The sequence below is a fragment of the Gossypium raimondii genome, chromosome 13 (assembly GCF_025698545.1).
Source record: "Gossypium raimondii isolate GPD5lz chromosome 13, ASM2569854v1, whole genome shotgun sequence".
In the NCBI taxonomy this organism is placed as follows: Eukaryota; Viridiplantae; Streptophyta; class Magnoliopsida; order Malvales; family Malvaceae; genus Gossypium; species Gossypium raimondii.
In genome coordinates, this window is record NC_068577.1 from 54,840,486 (window position 1) to 54,855,641 (window position 15,156).

Sequence of the window (15,156 nt, forward strand, 5' to 3'; positions counted from 1 at the left end):
TAGGATGCCATTTTCATTTGACATTTTTATTGGGGTAAAAAAATAGCCAAGAACAAGCGAAGAACGTTTGTTGCAGCACTGAGTCTTGACCCCCAACCCCGCAAAAAAGAAAAACTGATACTAGATGAAATCTGTATCGATTCAGCTTTTTTTTTTCACTGAAAACTGAGTAAATTGAAAAAAAGTTGAACCCTTTTTTTTAGAGAAGTGGCGGATGATGTCTAATGAGAGGCACGCTTCTTCCAATCCTACATCTCCTCAAGAAAATGATGCTATGTAAGCTTTGAATCCTTCTGCTTGAAGAACTTCTAAATTTCGTTTGTCGTTCATGCCTTAATAATTAAGTTTTCTGGGTTTTATTGTATGAAATTATTCAAGAATTACGCTTGTTTAATGTAACTTTTGGGATAACATTCCCCAGAACTTCAACTTTAGGAATCAAATTTTGGTAATCTAACTTGATCTTAGCAATTTTTTCACTGAAATGAGTAATGGGTATAATTTCACATTTTTGTGTCATTTCTAGGTTCCTTGATATACTTCATGAAGCTCCATTATTTGGTCACCGGAAACCAAGGAGTATAGTTGGGGGTGTTTTTTATTGTTTCATACTGGCAAGTTGAAGTTCATTTGCTATTTCCTTTTCAATTTATCATTAAGCAAAACTCTGATTGTTTTTCAAATTTTTTAGGCGGGTTACGCAATCTTGGCTGCAGCAGCTCCTTGGATATTTCAGCCTCTTGGGCATTTAGTCTTACCATTGCTTTGCAGTTGTGATGTTGTTCTTTTAATAGTCACAGGTATCTTTGCTATAGGTCTTATTTTGTATTTTTATTGAATGAAAAAGATGAAAGATGTTGTTTTGGATCTCTACCATCCATGGGGTGCTTTATATTATAGATTCAAAGACGATATTCCTTTATGTTTTAATTAGATATAGAAGGTCTTGTTTGATTTTTACAGGCATTTTTCAGCAATACCATGTTTATCAAGTCCAGAAGATACGTTTACAAGTAACTTTACCAATTATTCCAACACCGGTGGCTTCTAAGTGACACTTGAATTTGTAGAAGATGCTAAATGCTTTTGTATTTTGTAGGGTTACTATAGTTTCAGTCAGAAGTTGAAGCATATTGTTCGTCTACCATTCGCCATTACTGCTTATGGTGAGTATGTTTTATGTATTTTGAAGGCAAGCACTTGTTTTTATTACGTTAGGATGTAGCGATCCCTTTTATCCACACAAACGATAGTGGCTTATCTCTATGGAATCTTTTTCAGTTAGGAATAATGTTAAAGTTATAGTTATACTTCTTTTACTTGTGATTTTGTAATTTTGTAATAAAAGGTCATTTTTTTGTCATCCCATTATTGTTGTACTAGGAACTGCTGGAATGATACTTGTCATGGTCTGGGAACCCTATATTCGTATCCTTTCTACCTCTACTATACTCAGGTACAGCACTGACCAATAATTCCTATTTTGGGTTATGCTTAATACTTCATTAAGTATTTGTTCTTAGTAGTTTTTAGCCTTTATCAGTTCTGGATGCTCATTCTGTATTTAATTATTTTTATGTTACAATTTGTTATTGTGGCAGTATGATGTTATTGATTGCTGGGAATGTTGGGTTAATTCGGAATTTGATATGAATTACATATGATAATAACATTTTAACTACGTATCATTGGCAATATTCCACTTGATTTGCAGGATTATTATGTTGGTTGAAGCAGTATGTTCTGGGTTCTTTATGAGTGTGTATATCGGTAAGCTCGCATAGCATTTGAGGAGTTTAATTGAATTAAACATGCCGATAGCTTTTTTTTTTTCAGTTTTTCAGGTCGGCTTTTCCAAATAGTTGGTTCGGTGCCTATATGTTTCTGCATTATTGTTGTTCTTGTAGGTTACGTATATCAGTACAATTCATTGGATTCTCAGCCTGATGTTTTGAAGTCATTATATTCTCCCCTTCAACCATCAAGTCCTTTGGAAGATTTGAGGTAATGGAAAATCATTTATCGATCCAATCCAAACTATGTTCATTTATCGATCCAATCCAAACTATGTTTTCAAGATTCACCATTGTTAATGTAAGGTTTGTGTGTCGAGGAGAGATGAAGGTTCATGCAGTGGTGTAGAGAGCCTCTTAGTGGTCGGATTACCATTTAAGTGGCGTGAAGATAGTTTGCTAAAGTAACATAATGTTGGTCGTCTTGAGGATGAAGATGATGGAGTTGGGTTATTTATACCCTTCATGGTGAGGTCCTCACAATATAAGGTGTCTTGTGAGGGGGAGCTACTAATTAAGTCATGGAGGGCCCTTAAACACATGCTTCCGAATATATTTGCAGGATGTATTATCCTGTTGAAGGGCTCACACATGGGCATTGATGCAATAGGCAAGAGTCCAAGTGTCCTTGCATGCAATGTCTAGCAAGGTCATATAGTTAGGGCCATAGGTGGTAGGCTGTTTAGCAAATGTCAGTCTCTGATGAGCTGTTGAGGCGTTCCTTGGACAAGGTTTTGGTGGTTTCAGCCTTCCATAGTCCTAGGCCCTACAGCCATGAAAGATTTGTTTTTCAATCTTTAGTTTAAGTAGATAGTTTAATATTTTACCATTGCTGGAACTCTGCTGGTTTCTAGACATCCTAATTATGGCTGTTGCAGATTCACTTGTCATGAAACTGAGACAAAGATTAATATGAAATTACGAATCATCACTATCGTTATATGAAATGCTGCTGTTTATGCGCTATGTTTGTTTCTGCTTGGTGCACCAGGTATCATGACGGTGGTCGACTCTCTGATCAGCAAATGGCTTTACTGCAGTATCAGCGTGAAAACCTTCATTTTCTAAGTGAGGAGGTACTTGGATCATCTTGCAACTATAATTCGTCATAGTTGTTTTCTTCAATCTTTTTGCAGTACCATAGCAGAATATTGTTATACAAGTTATATGTCTTTAATTGCAGATTCTTCGATTGCAAGAGTGCTTGAGCAAATACGAAGGATCTAATGATGGAAGCACACCTCAGGTGGTGATCTATCTTTACAGATGAATGTTGGGATAATTGTGCACATAACGGTCAAAATAATGGTTTACTCTTGACTTCTTTTCAGGTTGATCTTGCCCATCTATTAGCAGCTCGTGATCAAGAATTACGAACAGTTTCAGCTGAGGTACCCTAGTTAATATCGGAAACATGAAAACCTTATTGATGTTAAAGATATTCTTTTGAACAATTGAACTTTTTGTTCTTGCATATTATTTGTAGTTGTCTTAGGCACCATGCTTTGCTCGTTCGGTTACTTATGCCTAAGAGTAAGGTTTTAAGGTGTTAAGAATCAGGGCATGCATTTGGTATGCAAACCTGCAACCCTATGTTGTTCCGACTCTTCATTTTCTTTATAGTATCTATTCTCACACCAGTGTCCGACACTTTTTCAGACATGGATACAAGGATATGACTCTTCAAATACATTAAAACTTGAAAAATACATGTGTCATACATATATCCATATCCAACGCTTACACTCGATTCCCTATGCATTACATTTACAGCTATGGATAGGTACTTAGGGACAGAGTGTTCTTAGTATTTAAAGTCCAATTTGTTCATTCTTGTTCTGTGCACCTGAACTTGTTCCACTTCAGAGCATTGATAGTAAGCATTCAACCTTAGTTCCCGACCTTATTTACGGAAGTGCAATAGTAGTAGATTGTATCAGAAACCGAGCAATTAACCATTCAAATTGCAGATGAATCAGCTGCAGTCCGAACTAAGACTTGCTCGATCTTTAATAGCTGACACAGAAGCAGAGGTCCAATGCGTTCGAACAACTAACAATCAGGTAAGCTGCAAACACCTAGTATTAATAAAGTGGTAAAATTATTGTAATCTTACACTGCTATATTGACATTGTTCATTTTATTTTTTGCTGAAAACCCAAAACAGTATGTCGAAGAGAATGAAAGACTGAGAGCTATTCTAGGAGAATGGAGCACTCGAGCTGCAAAGGTAACTACTTCTCCACGATCCTTTTCGTATACTTATTTATATATACTTGGACTCGATTGTGAGTGTTGGATATTGGTATATAGCTCGAGCGAGCATTGGAAGTTGAGCGGATGTCGAACCTCGAATTACAGAAGAAGATTTCAACATTTAGAAACCAAACATGTACATCTTCAACTGAATCAAGCGAGCAGCGTGGAGCCTAAATTTACTCCTTCCACACCAGTATGTATAGACAAATCCCAACACTTTTGGAGTGGAATTAGCTTTTTTTTTTTTTTTTTTGTTCTATGCTTAAATGAAGAATTCAAGACGTTTTTAGAATAAGACCAATCTTATATCAGTAAATTACACCATTATGGGTAAGTTTCGTTTTGATTATTTAAGTAAAAAAGTTACAATTTAGTCCCAATTTAATAAGTTTATCTTACAACATTTGTGTAAATATGTAAATGTTCTATATGTTATCCCCACATGAATGGTTCCATGTGTAAAAAAAAAAGTTACCCGATTCCATTTTACGGAGTTACAATTATACATTCCAAAGAATTCCATTTTTGCATGTAAATGCTCAATACCTAAGTAGGTGTACAAAGTTGATCGTGATCAAATGCTTTATGAGTCGTCTTAGGCCTTGCGATTCACCTTTATTCCAAAAATATATCGAGATTTTTTACATACAAAGGATTTACTTGTTACTAATATAGTTTAGCTTTTACTCTTCATGAGTCTGAATTTGTTGAATTTTTAGAATTAAGGCCAAAATAACAAAATATATAAATATTAAAGGCTAAATTTGTTATGACAATTGATGGAAGATATTAATGTAGTAATTAATTGTCCTTAGTTGTTTATTTTCGAATTGATAAGGATTAAATTACTTCAATTTTTAAGAGGAATTAATTTACTCAATTTGAAATTGAGAAAGATTGAAAAATTCTTTTACCAAAATTATAACTCTAATCTCATAACAACAATTTATTCTAGTGGTTACTACTTCGGAAAATTCAAAGAATTCTTCAAATTTGTAGATAATTAATTTTATTGCTTCTCACATAATGAATTTTTAAATCTCTATTTCATTATATACCTTTCTTAATCAAATCTTATGACATTTTATTCTTTTACTTAAACATTAACAAAAATAAATAAATTATTTTTCGTTTTTTTATACGATGCTTAGAACTATTCATAATCTTTTCCTAATCCTTAAATAGGAGGATAATGCGTTTCAGCGTACCCGAATCCACGTCCTCCTACACTGACAGCAATGTTAATACTAATCGAGTTAAGGCTTCCCATTTTTATTTATTTGGTTAAGTTCAAAATCAAGACTTTATTACAATTTCATATTTGAATAGAATCAACTTTAACATTGTTAATTGATTTAAGGGTAAACTACAAAAATAGTCACTTTTGTTTGTCTCGGATTACATTTTAGTCACTTATGTTTAAAATGTTACGTTTTGGTCACTTACGCTATCGTTTTGTTAAGAAGTGGTCACTCTACCGTTAAGCTCCATTACCTCTCTAACGGCGGTTCTACGTGGTAGTCCAAATGGGTTTTAAATGCTAACTTAGATGTACTACATCGTAGTCCAAATTAAATTTATTTAATTAAAAACATATTTTTATCCCAGCAACTGGATATCCGAATTGGCATTTAAAACCCATTTAGACTACAACGTAGGACTTTCGTTAGAGAGGTAATGGAGTTTTAACGGTAAAGTGACCACTTCGTAACAAAATGATAACATAAGTGACTAAAATATAATTTGAAGCAAACAAAAGTAACTATTTTTATAGTTTCCTTGATTTAATCATTGATAAAAAAAACTTATGAAAGCCTAAACTTTTTAAGCTTAGTTTATAAAAAAAAATTTAATATAGGCTAAATGCTCAAATTAGAATCCAACTTTTTAATGATTTCCCACATAAGGACTAAACTAATTAAAATGGTCATATAAAACTCTCACTTTTGTAAAAGTGCTCAAATGAAGGTTAAACATTTTAAAATAATCAAACAAGGGCCTAACTTTTTCGAAAATGCTCAAATAAGAACCTTTCAAATGTCATATATCAGGTTTCAAATTATATTCTGATTCTTTTCTTTTCTTTTCAAGTAATATTTGATTCGGGTGTTGTGTTTTATTCTAAACATGTTATCATTTACCTATTTTTTTTTTTTACAAAATGGGTTGAAGTGTGTGAAAAATCCTCGTCTGAGAACTTATGTAAAGCTTAGGCTCTTATATAAACAAATTTTAAAAGATTGAACCCTAATTTGAGCATTTACCCATAAATATATACCCAACCAAGTATAATGTAAAATCAAATTGCACAAGAGACTAAAATATGAAAGAATCCCATCAAATACCCTCACATCACGATTACATATAATTATATTTGGACTTGAATAACCAGATTTTTTTTTTATAGAAAGCCTAAAACTACCTATAACTTCTCAATTTTTAAATAGGAAGAAAATGCACTTTAGCGTACTCAAAACTATATCCTCTTGCACTGAAAACAATATTAATGTCAATTAAGCTAAGACTGAATGAGTTGAATAATCAAAATCTTAAATTAAAAGATGGTTGCTAAACTAATTTCTTAATTTATTTATTTTTATGCCTTTTAAGAAATTTGAATTTATTTTTTGAATGCCCAAATACTGAAACGGCTAAGTTTATAAATGATCCCAACTCTAATTACCATACAAAGCCTATACCTTTAGTAATTATTACCTTACCATAAACAAATTTTCTTTCTTCAATTGCTCAAATAAAGACAGCAAACTTTTTGTTGGTTTTCAGGAATTTATTTCTTAAGAACAAACTTATGATTCTATAGGTCAGTTCACACTCAACACTCGTATACACTCACACACACACACACACACACACACACACACACACACATACATACACATGCGTGTATATATACATGAATGAAGTCAAAGCACATTCATGTTTTGTGGTTGGTTCCCCTTGGTTGCAACTGGTTGGTGTTAGAGTTGGGTGTTTATCGAGGCAATCCGGTCCTATCTGAGAATCAGGTTTGCTTTTCCTTTTGCATTCATACCCAAATTCATATCACATAAATATATAAATTGGTTTCACTGGTTTTTCATTTCGTTGTTGTTGTTGTTGTGATTGTTAACAATGGATACAGTACAGGGACTTGTTTCGGTGGTGAAAGCTATGGTTCCTCGAGGTACTTATTTCGTTCCCGACCAGCAATTCAACATGTTTCACAACATTGATCGTGAGTTGTACGCTGTGCTTGTAATGAATCTATGCCGAGACCCGGTGGAATCGCTTCATTGTATCGCGTTATGGCTGTGGCTTGAGAGGGTTGGGTTTAAAAAGGTTGTGACAAAACTGTTGCCTTTGCCTCGTGTACTGGTGAACGAGCTTGCCGATGAGGCTTTGGCTTGTCTTGGAGTCATTCACAGCGAGAAAGTCTCTCCGTTGTCCACTAGACGCAACGATACCCCTTTGATGCAGCGCCTGATCGACAGTGAGCTGGCTCTCCCGTTCTTTGCCAAGCACCGGCTCATCGCGGTGCGAGGCCTTGCTAAGCTCGTCAACGAGGTCTGCATGAGGGCGTTGAAGGACATCATGCAACAGGCCGTTGAACGAAAAGCGCATCAGAGCTTAGCTGATCTTAGCCTGTACCATCAACAGCAACAGCGGCAGCACCCACGACAAGTGCAAGTGCAACCACCACTAGCAGCACGAGTACCAACACCAGCACCACCTAGGGTTCAATTTGGCTCTTTGCCAGCGGCTGCTCAAACCAACGAAGTCCATCCCGATGATCGGACCATATTCGTGACGTTCTCGAAAGGGTACCTGGTTCATGAATGGGAAGTTAGGGAATTCTTCACCAGGCTGTATGGGAATTGCATCGAGTCATTGCACATGCAAGATGTGATGCCTAATGAACAACCGTTGTTTGCTCGGATCGTGTGTCACTCACCGGCTGCCATTGAATATATCCTTAATGGTAATGTCAAAGCTAAGTTCACCATCAACGGAAAACATGTTTGGGCTCGGAAATTTGTGCCTAAACGCCCCAAACCACCCGCACCGCCGCCACCACCATTCAATTTGCCAGTTTCGCTTGGGATATAATTTAAGTGGTTTTTTAAAAAAAAAGGGTTTAAATAGTAATAATCCCCTTTGTGTGGTGTAAAGTCAAACCTTTGTAAAAGAGGAAGGAATAGTAATTTCAGTTTGAAGTAATGGTAATTTCGATTAAAATACCTGTTTCGCAGCGAAATTTGAATATGTGATATTTAAAAAAAATAAAATATGTTCACCATCAATCACCTGATAATCCATTTCTTTGATCTGAAATTTTGATAATGCGCTTCAACGTACTTAAATCTAAGCTCTCCTACATTAATAATAATATTCATGTCAATCGAACTAAAATTCTATCGGCAATTTACAATTTCTTTTTGAAATTTAAAATGTATTTTTGATATTTATCAATGTCTGAAATTGTGTCAATAATATTTTTCATGCACTACTTCGTAACGAAATATGATACGTATGTTTAATTTAAAGAAGTCACGAACACACTAGGAGTATTTAACTTAAGAAGGCGCGGAAATAACGAATTTTTGAAATGTAACTTCAATACCTCTTTTCCCATATTCGACGTAATCTCTTTCGATGTTTTCATGCACTATTTTGTAACGACGTATGATACGTGTGTTTAATTGAAAGAAGATACAAACACGTCACGAGTATTTAATATAAGAAGGTACGGAAATAACGAATTTTTGAAATGTAACTTCAATACCTCTTTTCCCATATTTGGGGTAATCTCTATCGATGTTTTCATGCACTATTTTGTAACGAAATATGGTAAACGTGTTTAATTAAAACGTGCTGCAAATACGATATTCCATAACATAATGTGATAAAGGTAATTAATAAAAAGAGCGTGAAAATAACGATTTTCTAATAAGGATATTAGTTATAATTAAGAACGAATTAAATCATCTCACCGTCATTTATTTAGAACTATTATAAAAGTTATTAGATTATGGCACACCTACGATATTGATAAAATTATCTTCAAAATATTCCATGAACTTACTTTCTAGATATTATAATTAATAAGTAATTTTGTCATCGATTAAGCTTTAACTCGATTGATATTATTACTGCTATAATAATCAAGAGGATGATGGGCTTGAATATATGCTTAAATAAATATTATTTTTATTGAGTTTTAACTTAATTGGCACTGATTACCATTGCAGTAATCAAGAGGATATTTTAACTTAATTGAGATTGATAGTTATTGCAATAATCAAAAAGATGTAAATTCGAATAAAAATGAAATCGATAAAACCCTTAATTTCTCCTTGAATTAATCTTGAAACTCAAGGGCGAAGGCAAAAAAAATTTTAGGGGGGTTGAAATTATATTTTAATTTTTACAATAGTAAAAATGTAATTTCACCATTTGAATATGCTATAATTTTTAAAGAATTAAATTAAATTTTTATCATTTTAAGGGGGGCTAAAGTGTAAATTTACCTTTACTAATTTAAAATTTTTAAAACATTAAAGGGCCTAAATAGAAAATTTTACATTTTAGGGGAGCCGGGGCCCTGTCAGCCCACTGGATACCCCATTGTTGAAACTTATAATAAAAAATTCACTTATCTTTACATTTGAACCTGATTTTTTTCTAAAGAAAAAAAAACTATAATCCAAGTGAAACCGAAATCAATAAATTTAAGATTATCTCTCAGGAATCATTTGGTAAAATTTAAGTCTAGATTTACAGATTTAAAAGACAAACAAAGTGATGTAACCTTTTAGGGGTTACATATACAAACGAGTGGACCCTTTCTGTAATGGTTATTGTGAAAAATATATATTAGGGTAAAGTTAGAAGAGAAATTTGAATGATTAATTCGAATTTTTATCATTTTTAGGGGGCCAAATTGTAATTTTACCTTTAAAAAAATTAAAGGACTAAATTGAATTTTTATCAATTTTAAGGGGGCAAAGTGTAATTTTACCTTTATTAATTTAAAATTTAAAAAAATTAAAGGGCCTAAATAGATTTTTGTTCTATTTTAAGGGTGTCAGGCCCCCTGCCAACCCCTGGCTACTATAATAAAAAAAATTCACTTATCTTAACATTCGAACCTGATTTTTTTCTAAAGAAAAAACTATAATTCAAGTGAAACCGGAATCAATAAATTTGAGATTATCTCGAGGAATCATTTGATAAAATTTAAGTCTAGATTTCAATATTTAAAAGACAAACAAAGCGTAACCTTTTAGGGGTTACATATACAAACAAGTGGACCAACTCTATAATGGTTATTGTGAAAAATATATTATATATATTGGGGTAAAGTTAGAAAAGAATTTTAAAGGATTAAATCAAATTTTTATCATTTTTAAGGGGGTTAAAGTATAATTTTACCTTTACTAATTTAAAATTTTACAAAAATTAAAGGGCCTAAATAGAAAATTTTCCATTTTATGGGAGCCGGGGCCCCTACCAGCCCCTGACTACTATAATAAAAAATCCACTTATTTTTACATTCGAACCTAATTTTATTCTAAAAAGAAAAACTATAATTCAAGTGAAACTGGAATCAATAAATTTGATATTATCTGTCAGAATCATTTGGTAAAATTTATGTCTAGACTTCAATATTTAAAAGACAAACAAAGTGATGTAACCATTTAAGGGTTACATATACAAACGAGTGAACCATCTCTGTAATGATTATTGTGAAAAATATTATATATATTGGGGTAAAGTTAGAAAAGAATTTTAAAAGATTAAATCATTTTTATCATTTTAGGGGGCAAAGTACAAATTTACCTTTACTAATTTAAAATTTAAAAAAATTAAAGGACCTAAATAGAAAATTTTTCATTTTAGGGGAGACGGGGCCTCTGCCAGCCCCTGACTACTATAATAAAGAATCCACTTATCTTTATATTTGAACCTAAGCTTTTTCTAAAGAAAAAAAAACTATAATCCAAGTGAAACTGGAATCAATAAATTTAGGATTATTTGTCAGGAATCATTTGATAAAATTTAAGTCTAGACTTCAATATTTAAAAGACAAACAAAATGATGTAACCTTTTAGGGTTTAAATATACAAACGAGTAGACCCTCTCTACAGTGTTTATTGTGAAAAAATATATTATATATATTTGGGTAAAGTCAATTTTTTTTGAGGATCGGAATTAAATTGTATATTTTTACGATAGCAAAATGCAATTTCATCATTTTAATAGTCTATATCTTTATAACTTTTATAGAATTAAATCAAACTTTTATCATTTTTGGAAGTTAAAATGTAATTTTATCAATACTAATTTAAAGTTTTGTAAATCATAAAACAACCTAAATGGAAAATTTTCTATTTTAGAGAGAACAGAACCCTACCAGCCCCTAATTTTTACTTTATCTTTTACTCAAGAAATAATATGTATTATCAAATTTGCAGTAATGTGTTTTCACTATTTGATTTTGGGTTAAATATGAAATTGGCAATTTCAATTTGTCCACTTCTCCCAAATTAATACTTAAGGTTTTTTTTGGTCCCGATTGATATCCTAACTTCTTTTCGTCAACTATATTAGCACTCAAGCCTAACGCCGTTAAGTTTAAGGTAGGTGATAGTATCAGACAATGACATGTGTTAGTAGTGACATTCTGATTATGTCATTATTTTTCTTTTCTTTCATGTGTTAGTAAAAAAGCAACGACGTTAGGCTTCGGTACCAATCTAGAAAGAAAAAAAATCTTAAGCATCAATTTGAAAGAAGTGAATAAATTCGAGTGCCAATTTTATATTTAACTCTTTAATTTTTAAATTATAATTACTCCACATTTGTAATAATTAATAGTAAAACTTTGAAGAAAAAAAAACAATGAAATTTTGAGTAATTTTATCAAATGAAACCGAAAGAGTAAGAAACAAAATCCAATACTTATGATGCATGAATAAATATAAAGTTGTATGAATATCGATCAATTCATTGTAATACTTATTTTATTTAATGTATTAATATTTCATTAATTATATACAAAAATCTTAACTAACATTTTTCATAAATTAACCAAAATAAGGAGCATAGGATAGATGAGCTGCTTGTTTTTTTCTTTGACCAAAATCGTGTGCTTCTTACTAATTTCTGCCATACTCATATAATTAATTAATTAAAATAATTGACCCACCAATCATTTTGAGATACCTTATTGACATGTCTCCACTTCATCCATGTGTCAAAATCTCTATGCTCTCATTTTCAAACAATTTCATTTTGGTTAAAATATGCCATAAGTTCTTGTGGTTCTCGTACTCTTCACAAGTTTATATTTCAAAACCTTTACTTTTCAAATTTTAAAAGTTCATGTCCAATTATTAAAGTTGTTAACTTTTTTAGGGGAGTCGAGACCCCTGCCATCCCCTGGTTACCCCATTATTGAAACTTATAATAAAAAAAATCACTTATCTTTACATTCGAACATGATTTTTTTCTAAAGAAAAAAAACTATAATCCAAGTGAAACCTAAATCAATCAATTTGGAATTATCTGTCAGGAATCATTTGGTAAAATTTAAGTTTAGATTTCAATATTTAAAAGATAAACAAAGTGATGTAACCTTTTAGGGGTTACATATACAAACGAGTGGACCCTTTCTATAATGGTTATTGTGAAAAATATGTATGATATATATATTGGGGTAAAGTTAGAAAAGAATTTTAAAGAATTAAATCGAATTTTTATCATTTTTAGGTGGTTAAAGTGTAATTTTACCTTTACTAATTTAAAATATTAAAAAATTAAAGGGCCTCAATAGAAAATTTTTTATTTTAGGAGAGCCGGGGCCCCTACCAGCCCCTGGCTACTATAATAAAAAAATCACTTATCTTTACATTAGAACCTGATTCTTTTCTAAATAAAAAAAAAACTATAATACAAGTGAAACCGAAATCAATAAATTTAGGATTATCTGTCAGGAATAATTTGATAAAATTTAAGTCTAAATTTTAATATTTAAAAGACAAACAAAATGATGTAACCTTTTAGGGGTTACATATACAAACAAGTACACCCTCTCTACAAAGGTTATTGTGAAAAAATATTATATATATTGGGGTAAAGTTAGAAAAGACTTTTAAAGGATTAAATCAAATTTTTACCATTTTTAAGGGGCCAAAGTACAATTTTACCTTTACTAATTTAAAATTTTTAAAACATTAAAGGGCCTAAACAAAAAAATTTTCATTTTAGGGGAGCCGGGGCCCCTGCCAGCCCCTGGTTACTATAATAAAAAAACTCACTTATCTTTACATTCGAACCTAATTTTTTTCAAAAAAAAAAACTATAATCCAAGTGAAACCATAATCAATAAAATTGAGATTATCTGTCATGAATCATTTGGTAAAATTTAACTCTAGATTTCAATATTTAAAAGACAAATAAAGTGATGTAACCTTTTAAGGGTTACATATACATCTGATAGACCGTCTACGCTATGGTTATTGTGAAAAATATATCATCTATATTGGGCTAAAGTTAGAAAAAAAATTAAAGGATTAAATCTAATTTTTATCATTTTTAGGGAGACTAAAGTGCAATTTTATCTTTACTAATTTAAATTTTTAAAAAAATTAAAGGGCCTAAATAGAAAATTTTCCATTTTAGGGGAGCCGGGGCCCTGCTAGCCCCTGGCTATTATAATAAAAAAATTCACTTATCTTTATATTTGAACTTGATTTTTTTTAAAGAAAAAAGATTATAATTCCAGTGAAACCAAAATCAATAAATTTAGAATTTTACGTCAGAATCATTTGGTAAAATTTAAGTCTAGATTTTAATATTTAAAAGACAAACAAAGTAATGTAACTTTTAGGGTTACATATACAAACGAGTAGACCATCTCTATAATGGTTATTGTGAAAATATATATTTTATATATTAGGTAAACTCGAAATTTTGTTCAGGATCGAAATTAAATTATATATTTTTACGATAGTAAAATACCTTTACAAGTTTTAAAGAATTAAATCAAACTTTTATCATTTTGAAAATTAAAGTGTAATTTTATCAATACTAATTTAAATTTTTGTAAATTATAAAGGGACCTAAATGGAAAATTTTCCATTTGAGAGAAAACGGAACCCTACCAGCACCTAGTTTTGCCACTGATGTATACTAGAGGTATGCATGGGCCGGGTTCAGGCCGAGCTCAACTAAAAATTTAGGCCGTTTGCTAGGCAGGGCCCGGCCCGACATGAAAAATGGGCTTAAAATTTTATCCAAGCCCAACCCAGATAAAAATGTTAAAACCCAGTCCCGACCCGCCCATATTAATTTTTATATTAATTTTTATGTAATTTTAAAATATATATATATAATACATCAAAAATACTAAACATCAAAATAAATATTTCCCAGCAAATTGAAAATAAATTTTAAAAAAATATGTATACTTAAATAACACTAAGATAGATGCAACTTAACAAGCAAATGCCTCTAAAATAATAATAAAAATAACAAATGTCTTTAAAATAATAACAAAATTAACAATAAAATAAGTTTTCTACAATATCCAAACAATAACAACAAAATAGAAGCAACATAATAATAAAATGGTAACAAAATAGGGAGAAAACAATAAGAAAATAATGTTAAAAACAAACATATTTATTTTCCTTTAGTGAATTCGGGCCGGGCAAGCCCTAGGCTGAAATGCCTTACCCGAGACCCGACCCATTTTTTAAACGGGTTTTTTTGTCAAAACCCATTTTTTGGGCCTATATTTTTGACCAAACCCTTCCACATTTCGGGTGGGCCTTCGGGCCGGGCTGGGTGGCCCAACCCATGAACAGGTCTAATGTATACTATCAAATGAAATTAAGTATTTAGTTCGTACCAATATTCTTAACTAATTTTTACTTTATCTCGTATTGAAGAAATAATATGTACTATCAAATTTGCTCCAATGTATTTTCACTATTTGTTTTTGGGTTAAATATGAAATTGGTAATCTTAATTTGCCCACTTCTCCCAGATTAATACTTAAGGTTTTTTTGTCCCAGATTGATGTCCTAACTTTTTTCCG

The 15,156-nt window shown here is 31.6% G+C and overlaps 2 protein-coding genes across 2 annotated transcripts; both read left to right on the forward strand.

Annotated features, from left to right (window-relative positions):
* Positions 1-49: 49 nt before the first annotated feature.
* LOC105782652 (protein FIP1) lies at positions 50-4,465 on the forward strand. Its single transcript, XM_012607531.2, has 14 exons — positions 50-276; positions 527-614; positions 692-800; positions 964-1,013; positions 1,100-1,166; positions 1,384-1,456; positions 1,715-1,770; positions 1,908-2,004; positions 2,785-2,869; positions 2,977-3,039; positions 3,125-3,184; positions 3,764-3,856; positions 3,961-4,023; positions 4,107-4,465. The coding sequence occupies exons 1-14, from the start codon at positions 215-217 to the stop codon at positions 4,224-4,226; spliced, it is 1,086 nt and encodes a 361-aa protein (XP_012462985.1). The 5' UTR covers positions 50-214; the 3' UTR covers positions 4,227-4,465.
* Positions 4,466-7,208: 2,743 nt separating this feature from the next.
* Positions 7,209-8,267, forward strand: LOC105782655 (uncharacterized). Its single transcript, XM_012607533.2, has one exon. It carries the CDS (start codon positions 7,224-7,226, stop codon positions 8,157-8,159), a length of 936 nt encoding a protein of 311 aa, XP_012462987.2. The 5' UTR covers positions 7,209-7,223; the 3' UTR covers positions 8,160-8,267.
* Positions 8,268-15,156: the final 6,889 nt, after the last annotated feature.

Bases quoted from the DNA above. Each gene is read 5' to 3' on its own strand.
- LOC105782652 (XM_012607531.2), top strand. From the start codon at position 215: ATGATGTCTAATGAGAGGCACGCTTCTTCCAATCCTACATCTCCTCAA. The intron at 3,040-3,124 runs GTGGTGATCTAT...ACTTCTTTTCAG, and splicing joins ATGATGGAAGCACACCTCAG to GTTGATCTTGCCCATCTATT. The intron at 4,024-4,106 runs GTAACTACTTCT...ATTGGTATATAG, and splicing joins GGAGCACTCGAGCTGCAAAG to CTCGAGCGAGCATTGGAAGT.
- LOC105782655 (XM_012607533.2), top strand. From the start codon at position 7,224: ATGGTTCCTCGAGGTACTTATTTCGTTCCCGACCAGCAATTCAACATG.